The sequence below is a fragment of the Charadrius vociferus genome, unplaced genomic scaffold (genome assembly GCF_000708025.1).
Source record: "Charadrius vociferus isolate BGI_N301 unplaced genomic scaffold, ASM70802v2 scaffold883, whole genome shotgun sequence".
Lineage (NCBI taxonomy): Eukaryota > Metazoa > Chordata > Aves > Charadriiformes > Charadriidae > Charadrius > Charadrius vociferus.
The window spans coordinates 636,517-657,476 of NW_009647740.1; the positions used below are offsets into that span (position 1 = coordinate 636,517).

Consider the following 20,960-nt stretch of genomic DNA (forward strand, 5'->3'; position numbering starts at 1 on the left):
ATCCTGATGGGACTGGTTTATTTGTTGCATATCCTTAATACTCTGCAGTCAGAAGCAAACCTGTATTTTGTGAAATAATATTCTGGAAGAGGCCTCTGGACCTCAAGTCAAGGAGACTGGTTAAAAGTCTACATTTCAATAAAACTTTAGCTACATTTTTTTAGATTATACATCTTTAACAGCTCTGGAAATGTCCTTAAAATACCTCCCAATTCAACCTCAATGCTGAAGATGCAAAGCCAGAATGTCACATGTAGCTTGATTTAATTTTAAAGGAAAATTATTTTCTGGATGAAAAGGAAATTCTTTCTGTGGAAAAAATCTGTCACAGGTGGAACCACGCTCCTTAGAAAAGTTGTACATTTTTATTTCTCATAGTACCTGTTGTCATGCAAACCTCTTGCACACTTTTAGCACAAGGCAGTAGAAAACAGCTCAAGATTTCCCAAATATGGATCAGTGCTTCCTACAGGCATCAACAAAGGTTTCAAGTGAATGCTACATTTCAAAAGCTTTCTTAAGCTGTTTCTGTCTAGACAAAGGTTTTCTTCAAAGCTTCTAAAGTGTGTCATTATCAGACTTTGAAAGCAGACAATGATCCAACTTGTCACCCTGAGAATTAAAGTTTTAATAAAAATGTTGACCAGAAGGATTCTCTCCATGTGGCACAATTACTATTTACAAGAAAGACGAACACTGATATCCCTAGGCAACCATGCTACAGCTTTATCAAACTCCTGCACACCAAATGCAGACACTTTAATCTTTGTATCAAATGTGAAAAAAACACACATCAGAAGTCTTCCCTCTTCTGCCATTAAATTACAAATCCATTTGCTCCTTGATATTATCAGCATTTTAAAGATGTGTAATCCTGGCCATGGGATTGCTTTTAATCCTCTAATAGCTATTTAGCTGATTTCTTTGTAAAAGCCCATCCACACTCCTTTCATGTTATATTACCCAGTGTCAATAACATGGCCAAAGAAAACCAGAAGGCACTATAGAAAAGACATGTTCAGAGAGTAAAGCAATCGGGGCCAATTTATCTCACTGGAATAAATGAACAGGGAACATCCACAGACAAAAAAAAAGAATCTTTGAAAACATTTGTCACCAGCATACTTGGCAAGAAGGCAAAACAAGATCCAAAACCTTTTGAAGAGAGACTTTTAAGTGGTACCAACAGGAAAGCCCTGCTGAAGGTAGCTGAGGTCAATCACTAAAGGTGAGCAAGGTCTTGGTAAGTCTCTCCAGAATGCAGTCTAAGCAAATATAACTTCAGTGGATACACATCACTAGTAATCCTCAGCATATAGATAAATGGCTACAGAGTAATTGGTAAATTTGTTCTAGATGAATGGGGAGCAGCAAAATGGTAAGACTGCAGCTATGCCTAGCTCTTAGGCAAGGTTGTCCAGCTGTAGATCTGGAAGCCCTGTAAACATGGGATGAGCAACACTCTCCATCAACCTGAAGGTTTGCTTGTAGGTAAAAGTCTGCTATAAATGCTCACTCATGTATTTCGCACATGATTTTTACACATTTTTTTCTACCTTGCTGTGAATATGTCCACTGACAGAACAATGGAAAAGTTGTCCTTGCTGGGACAAGAAACTAGAGGAGTGAAGTTGTTTCTAAGGGTAGATGTCTCTCTCCATATATCAATGGATTTCCATATAGTCAATGGTAAATCAAATACAGAGAGGGATCAGTATAAGATGCTGGTGAAATGAGCACAGTCTGCCAAGAATATTTGTTTGGAATTTACAGAAGTCCAGCAAGGTGGCACTGCTCAGTAGATGCCCCAGAGCTGCCTGAAAATGTTATGACTCAGCTACCCTGAGCCAAGACCCTGGAAAGTCAACAGGAACCAGCATGTTCATTTAGTGTGCTGTGGAAGAGACTGGTAGTGCTTTTCAGGAGTGAAAGGGCCACCTCTTTTTTTTTTGTCATCAGAGTGTCCTTTCCCCTCCCCACTCTTATCCACATTGCAAGATTATTCCTCTGACCCCGAGGTCTGATCAGCATAGAAGGCACGGCTGGCTAGTGGTCCAGGGACCCAAGACCCAGCTGTGCTTGGGTAGCAGTGGGGTTCTGGAGAGGCAGATGACGGCAGGGTGAGAGAATGGCTGTTGGTTCACTCTGGGAAGAAGATGGGGGGTGAGATGGGAGCTACTGCCCTCTGACAGTGGGATTCAACAGGTCCTGGTTTAGCATTCACACTTCAGCAGCCTTGACCTCTTGTATCACTCAAAAAATTCTCATTTAAAAAGCCAAGTCAAAAAGCAGGCCAGGGAAAAGACAGGGGAGCTTACCACAAGGGCTTTAAAGGAGCAAGTCCGTCACTGAAGTCAAATGAGCTTTTCTCACTGGATAAAGCCCTGCGTCACCTGATAAAGTCACCTGGTGTCACACGTGCTTGGATTTTACCCTGGTTAGAACTTGTCCCTCCGTGGCCTGTGCATGCAGCATGCACGCAGGGTACAACCAGCTCCATGGCAGCTACTTGAGTATATGAAAGGTGTGTATAGTTGTCTCTCCCAGGCCTGGGCTGAGGGTGAAAATAAAGATTCAGAGCTCTAGCCTGGAGGTGACATACAGCCTCAGAAGAAAATACCTTTGCCCAGTTGCAAACCGAGTTGAAAAATAAAGCAATGACTAAAACCTAACTGAGAAATGGATAGTACAGGTATGTGCAGAGGCTGGGTTTATTGGATACACTTCAGAGGAAAAGAACAAGAAAAGGTTGTTTTCCCTTTATTTGTCACAGCTTACAGAAGAACTGTTCTTCCCTAAGAAACATAGTAGCTGCATGCCTACTAGCTGGAAACGTTGGGGTACCCACAACCCGAACCTGGAGCAGAGCTCTGCTGCTGTGCTTTTCCTGGGGAGATGGGAGCTTCATGCAGTCTCACACCTTGCAAAACCAAGACAAAGCCCATTAGCAGGTTTTTTGTCTGCTTTCCAATGGAAACAAAGCTTAGACTATGCTCGTAGTGTGAGACGTCCCGTCTCCAAAAGCTTCTGAACCTCCGACTGATTTTCAGCCAACCCCCATGGGAAGAAAGTCTCAAAATGCAAATCAAATTTCTCTTTTTATTCCTTTTTTTTTTTTTTTAAAAAAAAAAAAGGGGGTTGGGCAGAGGTGGGGAGCCCATCTTAGGGCTTATGGCTCTGGGTGATGAGCTGTGGTGCTCCATGCTGGGTCAGATTCCTGTGCCACTCAACTGCTGGAGGCCACAGCCCCTGGGGCAGACACAGAAAACAGGCAGCACATCTGCTCCATAGCCACCTCCAGTCATAACTTGGTCTGTTCATGTAAACTGAGGGGGTTTGTCAAGGTAAAACTAGCCATCTGTGAAGCTGGGTGGCTGAAGACTCGACCCCCAAAACTGTGGGTTACAGGGGTGGGGAGCAGCCAGCAAGCCTGCGTGTCACTCTGAGTTCCTTCACTCTTCTGAAAAGCTTTGAAGCCAGGCTTGTGGGACTCACTCTCGTTTGGGAACAATCCTGCATTTGCTAAAGCACCAAGAGTCAAGTCTATGTCACTGTAGACCTCAGGTTTTATTGACTGTGTGTTTGCAGGTGCAGAAAATGAAAAGATACATTGGTATGGATGATGTTTTTCAGCCAGGCTAAAAGAAGCTTAGAAGCCCATAGATCTATCTGCCAGTTTCCCCCTGGAAAATTTTGGAGAACCATCAGCTCATTTCAGATATGACTGGAGATAGAGGTCTCAAAGACATGAAATTCCTACACGGTCCATGAACACTAGTGGCATCGGAGTAGAAAGACATGCCAGATTAGTCCTTACAAAGGGGAAAGCTAACACTGAATTGTCTTTTCGGTTTAACCCGCTTGATAGCCAGCCAGCCATCAGCAGGCACACATACTTTGTGCTAGTATAACATGCCGCCTCTTGCCTGTTATACTGGGGCCAGGGGGTGAAAATATGAGTATTTTGAGGGAGTCTGGGATTTGGGAGGGCGAAGCTGAATGAATGGAGTGTGAGAGGCTGAATGATTGAAAACGTGGGGAAGGTAGTGGGCAGGGAAGCCTGGGAGTGTATAACACAAATCCAAGCCAAGCTGCATTTGCTGTGCTGCTCACAAAGCACCTTGCTTGTCCCTACGATTTTATTTTGACGCGGTGTGGTTTTGGGCATATAGAACAGATTTTTGTGTTCCAGGGCTGTCAGCCGTCGGCACTGACTTGTAACCAATCTCTTCCATCTGCACTGAGATCACAAGGAGAACAAGTAGTTACAAATAAATGGAATTTTCATGTCTTTTTATGTATTTGCTTTACTGCCAGCATTATGCTATATTAGGCTGCTCTCTAGATGTAGCTTTTTAAATCTAAGAAGCACGGAAGAAGTCCCAGGCTCAGCTGCAGAAGGTTTATCCCAGGGGAACGCTTATGCAGAGGTGATGTGTGCATCCCCACACCCAGAGGCTTTAAAGCTCACTGGTGCCTAATGAATGAAACTGATAATAAACTCTGTAATATACAAATTAAATAAGCCAGATGTACAAACACAGGAGTGTGTGTTGTGGTGTTTGTGCATGGGTAAAGGAGGAAGGATGGCAGAGTGGAGGGAGAAAAGAGTGGTTATGAAGTGTGGCACACTGCTTGATATCAAACCCGCTGCCTGGCTAAAACATGGGAAATGGGAACAAATTAGATATGTCACCTTTGGGGACGATTAATTCCTGAAAAAAAAAAAAAAAGACTTAAAGACAATATGTTATATGCGGCCCCTGATGAAGATGGATGTGCCTCGCAGCAGCTGGGTGGGAGGTGGGCAGGGCACTGCTTAATAAGTAAAATTTAAATTAAATAAAAAAAGCCCAACCCCTTTCAGAAAAGAAGCAGCAATATGATTTTACCACCAGCCATTGTGCAAAAATGGCTGAGACCACAGCATTTGCATGACAGTGAATCTGTCTGCCTGCACCACAGACACACCACATTTATCTGCCTACCACCACTTCTCGTTCATTGTCTCTTGTTCATCATTGTAAATTACCTCCAAACGTATTTCTTATCAAAGTGCTGAGCGGTTGTGAGCAGGCTGTGCTCTAGCTGGGGAGCAGAGAGGATGATTACAGAGCTCAGCCCACCTACTGTCAGGAGCCAAGCAGTAAACCCAGATTACTTCAGCCTCGGGTTTTCCTTCCATTTCAACAAACAGCGTGGCCCCCTCCTTGCCTCTGTGCTGGGAACATCAGGACATCCTGCCCTGTCTCATTGGAAAATAACACCGGGCTGCCCCTGTGCCTCTTTACCAGGAGCTGGTTGCAGCCGTGGCGCTGCGGTGAGCTCGCTGGGCTGCTTGTCCCCTGTGTGAGTGGAAGTGCCAAAGTCCCCTGCACTCATAGATAAATCTGCCCTTGCACATTACCCAGCTCAGGTATTGCAGAGCTGGCACCTGCATATCTTCTATTCTATTCTATTCTATTCTATTCTATTCTATTCTATTCTATTCTATTCTATTCTGTTCTGTTCCGTTACGTTCCCATAGATTATAGATATAGCGAGGGTGGCAGGGATGAAGAAATCTCTCTGCCACTCCGTCATGCCAGTGATGCCACCAGCATCCTCCTTGCCATCAGCACCCTTCTGCTGACTAATGCAAATCATTGCTGAAGCCAGGCAAAAAGCCATGAAAAGCCCTGCCCAGTTCCACTATCGCCTCCCTCAGCATCCCAGCCCCAGCAATATGCTCCCAACACAGTTGGGTAATGCTGCACCCCCGTTTCGGAGGGGCGATGCCCCATGCAAGCGGTGGTGGCACATCCTGAGGGCCCTGTTAGGACAGATCAAAACTGAGCGCCTACAACAAGTCGGCGTGACATGCTGTAGAAATGCGAAGCATTTGCCTCTGTTTATGTGCAGCGTGCTCCATAGTTTTGCATTTTGCAGCGGTATGAAAGCTTCAAAAGTTCCATTTACGTTAACAAGCCCATAAAGCATAAGGTTATTAAATGTTGTTTATAGTACCCTGTCTGAGAAGCTCATTCAGTTACCAGCTGGTTCGCTTTTTACTAAAAGCGAGTTTCATACGGATGCCAAGTTGTAGCTGCGTGTGTTGGGGGGGCTTGTGTTGAAAGGACAAGAAAAACAGCGGCAATGACATCACCACACAATGGCTGAATTACTCTGCAGTAGGGATGGTCAGTGTTTTCAGAGATGAATGAAATGTGTTGGCTTTGTGATTAAAAAAAAAAAAAGTTGTGTTTAAACATTTTTAAATTTTTTTTGGCAATTTTTTTTTCGCATGGGTCATTTTCTGCAAACATTACTGGAATTTTATTGAGGTCGTTGTCTTAAAGAGCACATTTCACATTTGCATCTTCGGTGAAAAAGTCACAGTTAAGGTCATTTCATCACCTAGCAATCACCACAAAACCTAATAAACCTATTGCACATGTGGAGTGATGGGTATCAGAAGCTATGGCAGGGCAGGGGATGGTCACACAGAGTGAGGATTAGGCGAGAGCAACACAGCCAGTGTGGCATCGTGTGTAGCAGGCGTTTGCAGAGAGCAGCTGGACAGGGATGGCTGGAAAAAAAGAGTTTAGGTTGAGTTAAAGGAGACACCTGTTGACGTGTTGGGAAAGGATCCCAAGGTGGCCCATGTGGGCCTTCTGGGAAGGTGGCAGTAAGAGCACATTCACAATCTCAGGGTGTTTTTTCCTAAGAAGTCTAAATTGGGATCTCTGGTCAGACTTTCCATGGCTGAAGCATGGGCTAAGAAGAGCACCTCTAGGAAAGTCATGGTTGAGTTTTCTTCACAGTTCTTAATTGGAAGAGATAAAGTAAGAGTTTAGTAATCAAGTCCGGCATGCAAGTGTGGGCACAGATGTGCATGGGGCAAATGCCACAGAACACCTACTACAGCAGGTGCCAGGGTTTGGGCACTGGGGGCTTGGAGCCTGGGGCAGGGCAGAGGGGCATCTGGTAGCGGTGTCTGGTGTAACCTGTCACGCAGGCATGACAACGGCAGCAACAACCTGTGTCTAGGAATCACCATGATAATGCATTTTATTTTATACCTGAAATAAGCTTTACAGATAAGAAAATGTTTATTCTGTAAATCACTCTGAAGGTCATTTTCAGTTCAAAAGTATACAGCTGAAAATACTGTAAAAATGTATTTGTATTGATCCATGCCTGCAAAATGGAGGCAGCTTTGATTTTATTTTTTTCCTGAAAGCGTTCCCCTCTTTTCAGCTAGCCCTGCCTTTTAATACTGAGAATAAAGTCCACAAGCTTATGCTCAAATATTGACAGTGACTTGATTGCAATGATTAGGGAAGTGACTTGGCAGATCTGAAGGTTTAAGGCATTCACACCATAAAAAGTGTGAATGGAAATCCACTGGATGTAGAATTTACTTGGAGAGGTTTAAGGAAAGGCAGTTTGTAGGGCAGAGTAACAAAGCTCAAAAGCTTTGGAGAGTCAGTGAGATCCCTAGAAAATCAAAGGCTATTTTTTTCTGAGACTTCTTGGGATAGAACTCTTTGGAGAAGAGGTTTTATAGAGAAATTTCCCGTACCTCTTTGTTTCAGCCATGTTATAAAAATATTACAACACAGATGCTCCAAAGGGAAAGCATGTATAACTCAGGCTATCGGACAGCACTGGGAGGATATTCTACCTGGCACATTATGGATGTGAGACAACACCTACATGGTTAAATCATATCCCTCCTTTCTTTCTTGGTTTGTTTTTTTTTGTCTTTTTTTTTAAATGCTAGAATCAGTGGGACAAACTCACCCCCTCATGAAAGATCTGGCAGCTCCCCCCCGAGTCCTGAACCCTATCCAAGTGATAATTATACCTGTTTGAAATCTGGGAGCCGAGCAGTAGCCTCCAGCCACTCCTCAAAGGCTGGGACGCGGGTCCGACACTTCCCTTCTCCTTGCCTGCCCCCTGCTGAAACGCATTTGCAGAGTTTCCTGAAGCCTCTAAGGCTTTTCCAGCGATCTGGTGGAACCAGACCTGGTATCTCATGAAGTATCATCGCATGCAAAGACAAAGAAACACCCCCACGGGCATAGTTAATGTAGACAAACCTTAATGGCGCTCCTCCCCCCTGCCCCAGTTGCAAATGTATAATTAATCTCAGTTCAAATTTACATGTTTGATCTGCTCCTTTTAGGCTGCAGATGTCTTTGAAGGAAGGGGAAGACCCTGTGATTTGATCTGGCTTCCCTCGGATACAGTCGGTGTTCTATGTGGCCGGATCACCTGGTGCCCAGTGCTGGTCAGACGTGGAGGGCTCTTGGCCCACAGGCATGGGGCAGCAGGGTAGGGGCCGAGGTGTTTCCCAAGCCGGGCTGCACCAGCCCCTTCACTCCAAGCCACCATTTTCTCCAGGGCTCCCGTGAGCAGCAAGGGCACCAGTGGGCCGGAGGTGGAAACCTTCTGCAGACAAGAGGAGCTAAATCCTCCTGCAAACAGACCCTGCGAGTCCTCGCTCCCGCAGTGTAAAAGAAAAGAAAGGCTCAGAGATGAAAAACATATCCACTTCAAACAGGGAAATTTCCATTTGAAGTGCCGTCTTCGAGTCAAATCCTCCCCAGCAGCAGCACTTTTTTCCTCTCTCAGTAGTGTGTATCAATTTCTTCTGACAACAGTTTCATGGCTTCGGGATAAACAAGCCCAACTCCATTGGTATTATATTTTACAACTACAGACAGACCACGGAGATTAAAATTCTTTGGATGAGTCACCAAAGACGGGGAGGGGGGAGGCGGGTCCGCCAGGGCCCTGTGAACACAAACCCAAACTGAATCCAGCCTTCCGTCCCCGGGGGTGCCATGGAGGCTGGGCCTTCCCCCGCACCTGCCAGGAGGAAGGCGGGTGGACGCAGGCCATGAGGGCAGAGCTGAGGGGACACCGGTGGCAAGGGCCCGGCATGCTGCCAAGATGGCGGAGGTGGCTTCTTGCCCTCGCAGGGGGGCTGGCTCGGGGCTGGGGAGGCCTCGGGGCTCTTCTCACTCCTTATGGCACAATATTAATTTCTCATTTCCCTGGCAAACGCAAGTTGCTGAAGAAGAAAATCATATCCGGTTGATCCACAAGGCTTTTGTTTACTTTCACTGGAAACAAAGGCCTCCCTTAAATGTTTTCTTCCCTGAAGTGCAGCGTTTTGGTTTGATCTCTGGAGTTTTTTAAGTCCTTCACAAAGTAAAGCGATACGAAACCCCACGTGCTGACATGCGTTGCTGAAATGTTTCCCGCTGAAACTGTCAGTCAAACGCTGTCCCTTTCCCTGGTCCACCCTCCTTTCCCACCTTCCCAGCTAAACCCCTGTTATGGTTTGAGGAACCCACAACAATTTATTGTCATTTAGACAATTATTCTATCATCCGATGATCCCTCCCCACACAGAAAGGGTAACTGGGAAAAGACAAGGAAACCCGGGTGCTGAAATGTAAACAGATTTAAGAGAATGAGATTAAATAATTAACATTAATAATACTAAAGAACCAGTATTGATCCTGAGACCAATATAAAATATACAAGGATTATACTCAGCCAAATCTGTCAGTGGGAAGCTGTGCACTCCCAGCAGTGGACAGCAAATATCGGACACTTTGGGAGGAAGGGAAGGGCTCAGGGGTCTGGCGCCAGGGCAAGAAGGTCTCAGGATCGCAACGATCATAGAAGAGCAGGAGCTCCTCAGCAAACCTTTTAATTTATATTGAATGTGATGTTCATGGTATGAAATAATCCTGTTGGCCAGCTTGGGTCAAGTGCCCAGGTCTCGCTCCTCCTCATCCCCACACCTGGCTAGCTTGAAAACACTGAGGTCTTGAAACCTGCATACCATAGCTGGCTATAAAGTAAATATTTTCACAAATTCAGACACTAAGAGTCTTCTAAAAATGCAGTTTTCCCAAGCATTAGAAGAGACTTTCCTGCAAAGTAAAATTACTGAAAGAGAAATGAGTCCCGTGTCACTCCAACTAGGACAACTCCCTGATGAATTCGATGTGAAGTCTAGATGAGTCAAATATGCTTTATCGCAAAAAAAAAAAAAAAACCTGCTGGAGGAAAAACCACCCCGTACCACCCCAGCTTGCCCTGGAAAACTGCCTTCACTGGGAGGATAGCTGAATGGAGCTGGTTTAGGCCACTGGTGGCAACCTCTCTGCTTAAGGCTGCTTTGTGCACAGCTTTAATCCCTTTGTGCAGAGGGAGCTGGAGCTGGACAAGAGTTGCCACCGGATTATTTTGCCTTACAGTATATGTTATTTTATTGCATCAGATTATGGTTTTACACCCCAGTATCCAACCCAACCACCACTCCTCCACACTAGACATTACCCTTGCAGGTCAGGGAGATGGGGGTAGTTCTGGCCTAACACTGGGACATTCAGGAGAAGTCCTCCAAGAGCCTTTGCTGTGCGCACAACTGAAGATGTCCGAAAACTTTGTTAACTTGCTTCACACACAGAACATGTCCAGAGTCAAGATAAAGAAGGACTCAAATCCTCCAGGACTGACCCAGCCCTGTTTCCTCAATCTCCTGCTCCAAGCGAGACAGGCTTGTGGGAAGATCGCTAGAAGATTTCCCTGCCTCTGCAGTTGGCATTAACATTAGGGGTAACTCAGTTACCAGCTCCTATTTCTCCCTTGCTGATCCACTTGCCTCATGGCTGATTTTTTGGGCAGCAGCACAGCCTGGATGCTCAGCAGGGCGCTTCCTTGAGTGACAGGGACTTTCCCCAGCAGCTTGGTCAGCTCCTGGGCCTTGCATGGGGCACGCTGCAGATTGCAGAGGGCAATTCCAGTGTCCCAGGCTGCCCTCCCAGCACTTCTTGCCCATGGCTCACTCCTCTGCTAGCTTCAGCCTGCTCTCATGCTGTCATTTCCTCTTGGAAGGAGAAGTCAAGGCTGCACCTAGACAGAGCCACTCAGTGGGGTTTTCCATGCTGGAACGATAGGTTGTGTCTTCATCCTCTTCATGATGGAGACAGTGGGACCTAAATAGCCCCTTGAGCAGTCTGATGCTCTCTAAGCTTCTCTCCCTGAGCACATGAACACACACAAATGGCAAAAGTGAGGTTGCGTGTTTAGCACTTCCACAAGTCCACGTCCTGTATCCTCAGAGCACAGAGGAATTTAGGTACCTCACTGGCACGGACCTCAAGGTGAGGCTCTGGCTCAGAGGCTCTGCTTTGTAGCCAGAGGACTATGAAATTTTTTTCTAAGTTTTGCAGTGACTACTCGAAACTCTGAACAGTTTACAAGCTCTTCTGCTTACAGTTTAGATCATGACAGGAATGAACCCAACCCTCCAGCACTGCCAGGGCTGGCGCTGAGCTAGGGAGTTGGTCCCTGAATCAGAGCTTGGTATTTAAAGAGGAAAGACCAATAAAAAGTGAGAGTGAAGGAAGTGATTTTTATCCCTGTTTGCAGATATGGCACCAAGACATAGGAAGATTAAATGAATTGGTATGCACTGGACAAGTCTGTGGTGGATCAGTGCACTGAAAGCCACCCTCTGGAGGTGTACCCAAATGCCTCAGCCTTACGCTGAACTTTTGACTACGGGAACTGGTCTGTGACGAATGATTCACTTTCTGCCAGAGGAGCAGGGAGGAAAGGAGACAGCAATGGTGCTCTTGGCTGCTATTGATAATCATCAAATAGTTTGAATTCCTGCCTGAGAGACAAGGAAACGAATATTTGTCTCACAAACAAGGCTTCATGTTTCTCAATCAAGATAAAACTTCTGCCTCATCCACTGACCATTAATGGAAGATCTCACAAGGTCTGGCAGGAAGAGCAGCCAGATGCCTGCGTATCTCATGAAGTAACGGGATTTTTGGAAGCCTTGGCCAGGTCATCTGCAGCCCTGGGATTGAAGTGGGGATGGATGGGGGGAACAGGAGGGACAAGCCCTCTACAGAGGAGCGCACAGCTCCCAGCTTGCCATGCGCCTGTGAGCAAGGGTCTCTCTCCCTCCCTGCTTGCCCCACTGTGGCCTGGCTGGCTGCCCTACAGGTGCTGCAGCCCTTTCCCCCAAGACCCCTTCTGTGGGGAACTTTCTGCGCTATGGAGGTGCCCACCAGCTTTATGGTCTCCTAGGGGAGGAGAGCACCCAGCGCTGCCTGCACAGCCCTGCCTGCACCCAAAGGCACCCTCCTGCCAGCACAGCACCACGTCTCGGGCTGGGCAAAGAGGTTTCCATGGGTGGAGAGGTTTCCCCTCCACCCCAGGGCTCAGCCCCCCCACCACAGAGGGGCTTTGGCTCTGCAGACACACACAGGTTTATGTTGGGAGGGGGACGACACAAAGTCCTTTCTGGGCTAGACTCAAAATACACAGATATTCAAAATGGAGAAGAAAATATTCAAAATACTCAAAAAAAACCCCAAAACAGAGCATAAAGTGCTTGTCACGGTCCTTTTTGTATCTGCCTGATAAAAAAAACTCCTATGAGAGGTGAATGGAGAAAATCCCTTTAGCAACGGCTACAGTATAAATACCCTCCAGGGAAAAAATAATTTACAGTGATACTTTTTTCTTCCTCATCCAAGAAGTGGTTAAGGATTTGGCAGGGAAACAGTGGAGGAACTGATCAGCCTACCTGTGATTTTAAAGCTTGATAACTTGCCTGTGAATACCACAAATTTACAGCCCCACAATAATAAGCGTTAGTCAAAAATAAAACAACTAACTTGCCTTTTTTTTTAAAAAAAAAGATTAAATGCACAAACAGGTTACAATTGTTAAAAGCCAAAAGCTGGGTAACCAGGTGATTTATCAGCAAGGCATTCCTCCAGCTGGGAAACCCACCTTTTCTTTCTGCCTGGAACTGCAAAAAGGGTAACAAAAAGTTATGGAGTTTTAGTATTTTTTGGCAGTACATCCTATCTCAGGACTGAAACAGAAACGAAGCAGGGTGCTGGTACCCCAAGACCTGACTGCTGTTACCCAGAGGGCTCATGGTGGCTTGTCACAGGGGGACGGTGCTGCCCACAGGGCCTGGGGAGGTTTTGGGGTGGCTGTTTTATGTCTTTCCTCTGCCCTGGGAGGTGAGGAGCAACAATTTGGGGCAGAAGAGGGCTTGGTGCTTGTGCTGACATAGAAGAGCTTTACGCAATCCCTTGTATGCTGCAGGCTAGGCAGGGTTCAGAGATCCAGATCCTCCTCCATTATTCCCAGTACTGTATTTGACTGCTTTTCATCTCCCTCCTTTCCCCCTTAAACTTGGTCATAAAACCCTAACATCTTGTCCTCGAGTGTGTATATTCACAATGCCGGCAGGCTGCTGTTCTCCCTGGGCGGCTCTTCCCTACGAGGGTGCTCAGGTTTGATAATCTCCTACCGCTTAATTGACTCAGGTAATAAGCTGCTGCTCTAACACATCAGGGCTTGGACCTTATCGCACACACCCCCATTGCCACATCTTCCCCTGCAGGAGCTGCATCCCTCCCTCCCCTTGGGCTCCCGCAGGGGCCCCCTCCCCATCTATTTTTTCTTCCCCTCCTGACACATGGCAGGGGAACAGGTTCCCCGGGTTTGCAATTCACAGGGAAGAGCAGAAAGCATGACCTACCTGACTTGCCACCCCACACCGGCTGGCTGGGGCTGAGAAGGGAGAGGGGAAGAGCCCGGGCTGCCACCTCGTCTCCCCAACACAAGGCACAGCTTGCGCAGGGGAAGAAAAACGGGTCGGTGCCTCAGTTTCCTCAGGCACCGAGGAAGGAGAGAAAGGAGGAACATGCTTCCCCCCTTCCAACTGCCTGTTGGGCAAAACTGAGCCCAAGCGGAACGGAGATGCTGGCTATAGCTCAGCTGGGGTGAGGGAATGGGGGGAACAGCAATCCAGGCTGCCCCTGGCACCTCTTTTTAGGAACAGGCTTCATCACAAGGCTGACTCAAACACTTCAGTGTTTAAGAGAGGGCAGCCCAGCCCCTGCGTGTCTTCTGCTAAGCTAGTAAATGTTAGATTAAGTGCTGGCAGATGACTCCATTTCCCTTTCCTGGTCCTAATCTCTGCAATTAAGACCAGTGATTATTTTGGTTTCTGAACTTTATATACAACATGAACCAAAGCAGTCTCCTGGGCTTTGGGAATGAGGGTGCAGTAAGATGAGGATGTGCTCAGCACCACAAAAGCCAGCAGCAGCATCTCAGGCTGGGGATTGCTTGGTTGGTGCCAGAGGTGGCCAAGTCGCACATCTGCCTGGGGAGTTCAGGGGCTGTTCTGTGTCCTCTGCTCCCCGCCTCCCTCAGCTCACACACTGCTCAGCACTCCCCCCAGCTGCAGGGAATGACTCCCACCCTCCTGTTACCTTTGCAATTAAAAAAAAAAAAAAACCCAAACCCCACCAGAAACCGCATAATTATTGATGTTTTGTGGGTGCTGGGAGGTTTCCATCCTCCTCTCCCTCCCACCGTGCAGGAGACAAAGCACCTGCACCCAGTATCGCCCTGGCTGGGGAACTGCAGAGCTCCCGCTTTGCTGCCGCGCACCTCCCACTGCCACCTCTCCAGGCAGAAAACCAGAGGTGCTGGTGATCAAAACCCCTGGCGCTAGGACAGGGCTCAAGAGAGCAAAGCAAATGCCAGGTACAGGCAGGGCCCGCTGCTTAATTGAAGCCTTCCTTCTGCGAGCAGGGGAGCGTGTTGGCACACGCTGAGGGAGGGATCTTGCTCCGTCTGATCGCTTTGAAGACTGGGGGGTGGAGGGAGAAGAGAAGAGGCCAGTTAAGTGTGTTTATGTTTGAGAGGAACAAAGGAGAGCGGAGGAGAGGCCGGGGGTGCCTGCGCCAGAGATGTGTCAGAGATCACTTGTTCCTCCTGGGCCAGAACACCAGCCTGGGACCACCAGCGGAGGAGGAAGCGGCGTGTGCGGAGCTGTGTTTAAAGCAGGGAGAGGAGCGATGGAGCAGAGGAAAAAAACTCCCAAGACACTTAGGATGGTGATAAACGTGACACAGGTTAGACATTGGGCTCCCAACCACTGGGGTGTGTGACACAGCACAAATACACCACAGCAGATAACGCTGCAAGCACATACCTTGCTGGGTCCTGGTTTCCTTGGGGGAGGCTGAGTTAGGGAGCCCTAGAGTACACAAAGTTTAACCAAGTCAAAGAGAAGGAGGCCATCAGCTGCACCCCAGCTCTGCCATGCATTATGGCAAGTGAAACATGGGTGTCCTCTGTTTGCAATGCTGCTGGGAAAAACTTTCTTCCCGGAGGGGTCTCACAGAGCCCAGGGCTGAGCGCTGCCCCTTCTGCCTCACACTGCACCCCAGCAAGCAGCACCCCCCAGCACAGGGGATGCATTTAGGGGGCTCTCTTTCAGTGTCATCCAGCACCACCAAAAACCCAAAGCGCTTTACTGTTCACTATTTAATGCCACACTAACAGTGACGGGAACAGCACCTGCACAAGCCCCTGAGCGCACTGCCAACAGTCAGTTCCTGGCAAGGGAGGAAGCGCTCACCCGTCCTTGCTGTCGCTGCGCAGCGCCAGTCCCTGCAGCAAGCCCTGTCAGTGCAGGGAGAAGGAAGATGCCATTGAAGCCACCACCAGAGATGATACCTTCTATTTCTCAGAGGCAGTAGCTCTGTTCTAGCAGGTCCAATCCGTAAGTTAAGACATCTTGTTCTTGAGCAGAGAGTAAGATAAGTGCAGTGAGCTATTTGTTCTCACTAAAAAGAAGCCTGCATCCAAGGACTGGTTTTATTGCACTGGCTGCAGGCAGACTTAATGCAGAACACCCTGTGCAAGCCCCAAGGCCAGCAAACCTTCTGCTGCAGGTCAACATACAGATAACTGAATCGACTAGTTAGGCAGGGAACAGATGACTGCCTGCAGTTGGACAGAGGCGTGCAACAGCTCTAGGGGTGTGGAGCAGACGCAGATCTCCTACCTGCAGTTTTCCACCAAAAAAATGAAGAAAAAAAGACCCTAACAATCACTCACCAAAGCTTTTTCGGTCTTTCGGGGAAGGGAGGGAAGCACATCGTATGTTAGCACGTATTTCTGAGTTGTCAGTAACCTTTCATGAAGTGGAGATGGTTCAATAACTACATGGTCTCTTTGGTGTTGGGAAAATGCTTCTGCAGATCCACCTGTATTTCAGCACATGAATTTTAATACTGTGTGCCTTCCCTACCTACCGATTTTTTAAATTTAATTTTTAAATGCAGATTTAAAAAAGTAGTGGACAGCCCTATTTGGAGAAAAAAAAGACTTGAATTAGAAAAACATACAGGTTTAAACAAAGATCTAGGACACATCTTACATTTTTACGCTTACTTTTTTAGGTGGTTAGGAAACCAGCACTCTACTCCATACAGCACAACATATAACCAAAAGCAGTACTAGCTTTGCAACAGGAAACCAAAATTGACAGTACTTCTTGCATTCTTGAATACTAATGCATAAACACTGATGATCAGAAGACTTAAGGCATACATATGAGAGCACCTCCATGGTACACGATTTCTGCTTGTAAAAACTGAAATTTGCCTCTTAACAGCAACAGTAGGTAAAAGTTGAAAGATGACCTGTGTCTGAGAAACACTTCTTTATTTTTAAATATGAATTTTTTAAGGGTTCCCTTGCACTTCACATCAGAGTCTGAAATATTTATAGACAGAAACTTCTGCATGGAACATGCACTTCAGCAGAAGATTTGAGACCAACAATTTGTCTTTCAGTCACTGGAGGCTAGTTCACATTTCTAAGTGAAATGATTTTTGTTTGAAATTCAGCAAGTGTCTCTCAGACCTCAGAGATGGCAATTTGGAACAATTCCACTGGAGAAAGCAGAGGAAAACAAGAAACTGTCTTTAAAGTCAGACTAACAAGGACTCGCAGCAGGGACTATTACTGCATGTGCTGCCTCTGCACCTGCAGCAAATACAGTATTTGAACTCAAGAAACCAATAAGCACAAAGTGACTAAGACAGTAAAATACCATTATGCGTCCTGAGATCAACAGGTTTCAGCTAAGATCCTAAACTTAAAGGGATGTTTCATCAAAAGGCACTAGAGTCCATCAATCACTATCTGCTCCTTTTACAGGAGTCCCTGGCAGGGCTCCACCTTTACTTTGAGGTTTGATTTTCCTCCAGCCGCCCTCTTGTGTCTGCGTACAGGCTTACAGGCAAGCTCCATCCCCTATCCAGTGAGGTGGACCCAGCAGGCCCCGAGAAAGACAAATTTATAGCTATCACACTCTTGTCACAACCAAGTTGAGAAAACAGCACTGCATTGCCCTTCTCTTGTATCCTGCAAGAAATTCTGCCATCTACACATTTTTTTGCATCAGCGTAAGTCACAAAGGGTGGTGGGTTTCAAGCTCATGTATGTATTTATAAGTGGACAACAGACATTTTAGCCACAGAATAAACATGACACAGACACACTGCAGTGTCCATCTTCCCGTTTTATTTGTAATCCTCCAAATGATCCAATGGGGATGGTCAGTTTCCCCTCCAGTCTTGGCTAATGAATGCAAAAGAAACATCAGAAGTCACATCGTACTGGGCCTGACCCTGCAATTGGACTCAAATCAGAGCTGCAGGACAGAGTGAGTGATATTATCCAACTTTTACACGCTTAGGACTTTGCAAAATGTTGGATTAGCACATCTGTAAGTTGTTAAGTCACAACTTTTACTGGGCAAACAAAACCTTTCAAGGCAACGTACTCAGTCCTCCTAACATCTCCATGAGACTGTGGAACACCTACTAGTACTGAGCCAAGTACACCAGGTGCTGTGTTAAATGGGAGAGGGTGGGGGAAGAGGGGAAGTCTGCGCCTCAAGCCTAGCTAGTCCCTCTCGACCCAAGCAGGAGACCACTCCCAAACTCCATATTTCTTACCCGATTGCCACAAAACATGCAACAATATAGACTATGTATAAAGATATCTGCAAACAGAGCAACCTCTCCCTGCCCAGAAGCGTGATACCCTACCTATCAGAGTACTTCTATATGCAGAAAGAGCTCCAGGCACTCAGGTGTGGCGACAGCAGGTCTGGTTCATACGCCATCTTTGCTGATGGAGGTGGTCTTGCAGTACAGCAATTAGTGACGACTCAGGCAAGTCTGGGTGGAATCATTAGGCAAATGGGGGAGGGACTGCATGTAAAACCCAAGACTTACTTATTTCTTCAGCATTTCTTCACAAGAAAAGAACACCATATAACAAGGAGGAGGGAGGGGGCATTATTTATGCCTAGGAGTCGTTAAAAATAGGAGTATCCTCAACTGTAAATTTCCAGAATAGGGATGTGATATCTGAGCATCCTACAGAGTCCAAAGGGTGTGGGAAGATGACGGTTCTAGTCGGTTTTGTGTAAGGCCTGGAGATGTTGGTGCGGTTCTGCTGCCTTGTCATTTACTAGCCTTTTATAACAGCAATAGGTCTCAGTTTAATGGCTTTCTTACTGATGCCAGCTGCGTGGCATGTGTTAACCACATCTGTCACGTTCTTGTAAGACTCTGGTGCCTGGAAGGGGAAGAGAGAAAAAAAAAAAAAAGACAAAACTACGAACAACCCAAAGTCACAGGAAGTTAGATTTAGGCTTTTGATATCCCCTCTTCTCTTCGCAAAAAATAGAATCATATGAATTGAAGGTGTAGAAGTAGGTGAACATATTGAGAATCTGGCCACCTTACATATCTAAGAAATCTATGAGACACTTAGCTTTCCAAATAAGTTTTCACCATATTTCAGATAAAATACTAGCTATTGTGGTTCAGTTTTCCCTATATTCTCAGATAATCCAGTCCACCAGCATGTGAGAACATCAAGCCCCATTATCTGGCAGGAAGTCACTCCAACTTCCTTTAAGATTTAGCCTTTAAGATTCATCTTTACTGCCCCTTAGTGACAGGAATCAGGGTTGAGCTCTAGAGCTTCCCCCTCCAGCATTCTGACAAGGAAGCTGCTCTTAAATAGAGCTTCTAATGTGATCAACATGTTTGTACAACACGAACACCCGTAACAGCATAGTTCCAAATTACTAACATGCTTCTATGAGTGAGGTGGTGAACAGAAAAGACATTTCGTCATGTTAATGCAGAGGAACTGGAAGTCATAATATTCAAAGTTTTCTAGCCATTCAGAGTTCTCTTCTTCTTGAGCAAGTACGGGAATTCATCTTAAAAGAGGCAGATCTTGCATACACTGCTAATAATCTACGTGACAGCTGCAGTATAAAGTAAGTTTAGAGCTGGGAGAAAATAATTAAGGAAGAGAATCCATAAAACATAAACTACTTTTGTGATTCTCACATTAAGACTTCTCAGGATTGATCATAATTATCCCTAATGCCAGGCAGAAGAGAAAAAAAACATACCCCCCAAAACCTGTCAAACAGGCATCTCCCCTTTCAGCAACATTTTAGGGACAGGGAAGACTCGCATTATTTTCCAAAAAACTGGACAGCTCTATCAGAAATCACACAAGCTGTATATTTAGAGTCCTAGCGATCACTTAGCACTGCAAAAAATCAAGTCAGGGCAGATCATTCAGCCAAGGAGCACGACTCCCTTTTCCCTCTCAGATAACGAAGAATTAAACTTACTTCTTCCATGACCAGTTTGGGAGAAGCAACACGGATGGCAATGCCCATGTCAGCCAGCTTGTCCAATACATCCTGGAAGTCCAGGTTACGTCGAGATTTGGCTCGAGACAGTGCACGACCCTAGACAGCAGTTTTGTTAGTTCTATTTTTGTAGCCATTTTGAAAAACAGAACACTTTCTTATTCAAGAAAAACATTATTACATTATAAGTAAACATGGAATGGCTGAGAGCACAGATCACAGTAAGCCACAAAACAGGAAATAAATGTAGATTTTAGGTGATGGGCTCCTGCAAAATCACTTATCTGGTATGACGGCTAGGAAAGTTCCATGTGTATAACATACTAGTCTGCAAGTGTCTTTTTACCCAAACCACTTGTCAGACAGTGTTCAGGAGCTGGAGTTTTACTGGAAGTTATTTATCTTCCTCAATCATCCTGTCTCATGCTGTAAATAACAGGGGAGGAAATGCCTTCTTTTAACTACTGAGGAGTTTTATATGGACAGCCTCAGGACAGTTAATCCTTCTTGTTAGCTCAGAGATATCAGAATTTGGTAAAAGAGCTCATTCTTCACATGTTCATCCTAACATTTGCCTTGCATAAAGCAGCACCCCCTAAATCTTCTGCAGGAGTAGTCAAAACCACTTAGTTAGGGACAAAGAGGACTTCCAGCCTGCAGTCCTCCTGGGCTGAGATTACTGTGGCAAGGCTACTGTCTACTTGTATGACCAACAGATGAATCACACACTGGATGACCCTTTAACAACCTTGTTCTCTGGACGACAGTCCCATTCTAATCCCTCCCTGAAATGACATTTTGACTTACAGCTCCATGGCAAGTAGTTCCGAAGGTCTCAGTCATGCCTTGCTCTGTGCCAGTAAGAACATAGCTACAGGTGCCCATAGTCCCGCCGATCAAAACAGGCTGCCCAGTCAGCTGTGGATGCAAAGTATTAATTCACAAGAAAAAGACTAAAAAACTCATTCTTAATGAAAGTCTGAGAGGAACCGTATCTCCAGAGAAGGAGGTCAGGTTCACATTCCCTCAGAGCATCCCTGCTTGCCTCGGGTGCCTGGTATCAAGGATTCTGGAGAACTAACTGTACTGAAAGGTGTAGACCAGCAGATCAAGAGAGTTGTGTCCAACAGACAGACAAGGCAAATCGCTGAAGCCTGCCCTAGGTACGAAACACTTCTTTCTCTTCATGATCTTCCAACCATTGTGGGTGTGGAACAGAAGAGGGAGTTCAGTGTCCCAAGGATCTAACATACAGACAAGCAGAATATTGCCATCCCACTTGGGTTCCAATGCTGTTAGCTCAAAAATGGAACTCACAGCATTTAGATCTCTGTTAAGGACCCTAAAATTGCCTGAA

General features: G+C 46.2%; 1 protein-coding gene across 1 annotated transcript in view; it reads right to left on the reverse strand.

The window, feature by feature from the left end:
• Positions 1–18,173: 18,173 nt before the first annotated feature.
• The window catches only part of RTCB (RNA 2',3'-cyclic phosphate and 5'-OH ligase), a 10,875-nt gene continuing 8,088 nt past the window's right edge, over positions 18,174–20,960 (reverse strand). The window contains exons 10-12 of the mRNA XM_009881991.1: positions 20,411–20,521; positions 19,583–19,702; positions 18,174–18,501 (exon numbers count right to left, since the gene is read on the reverse strand). Coding sequence (XP_009880293.1) covers positions 18,394–18,501; positions 19,583–19,702; positions 20,411–20,521 — 339 coding nt within the window. The 3' untranslated portion in view covers positions 18,174–18,393. The remainder of the gene's footprint in view (positions 18,502–19,582; positions 19,703–20,410; positions 20,522–20,960) is intronic.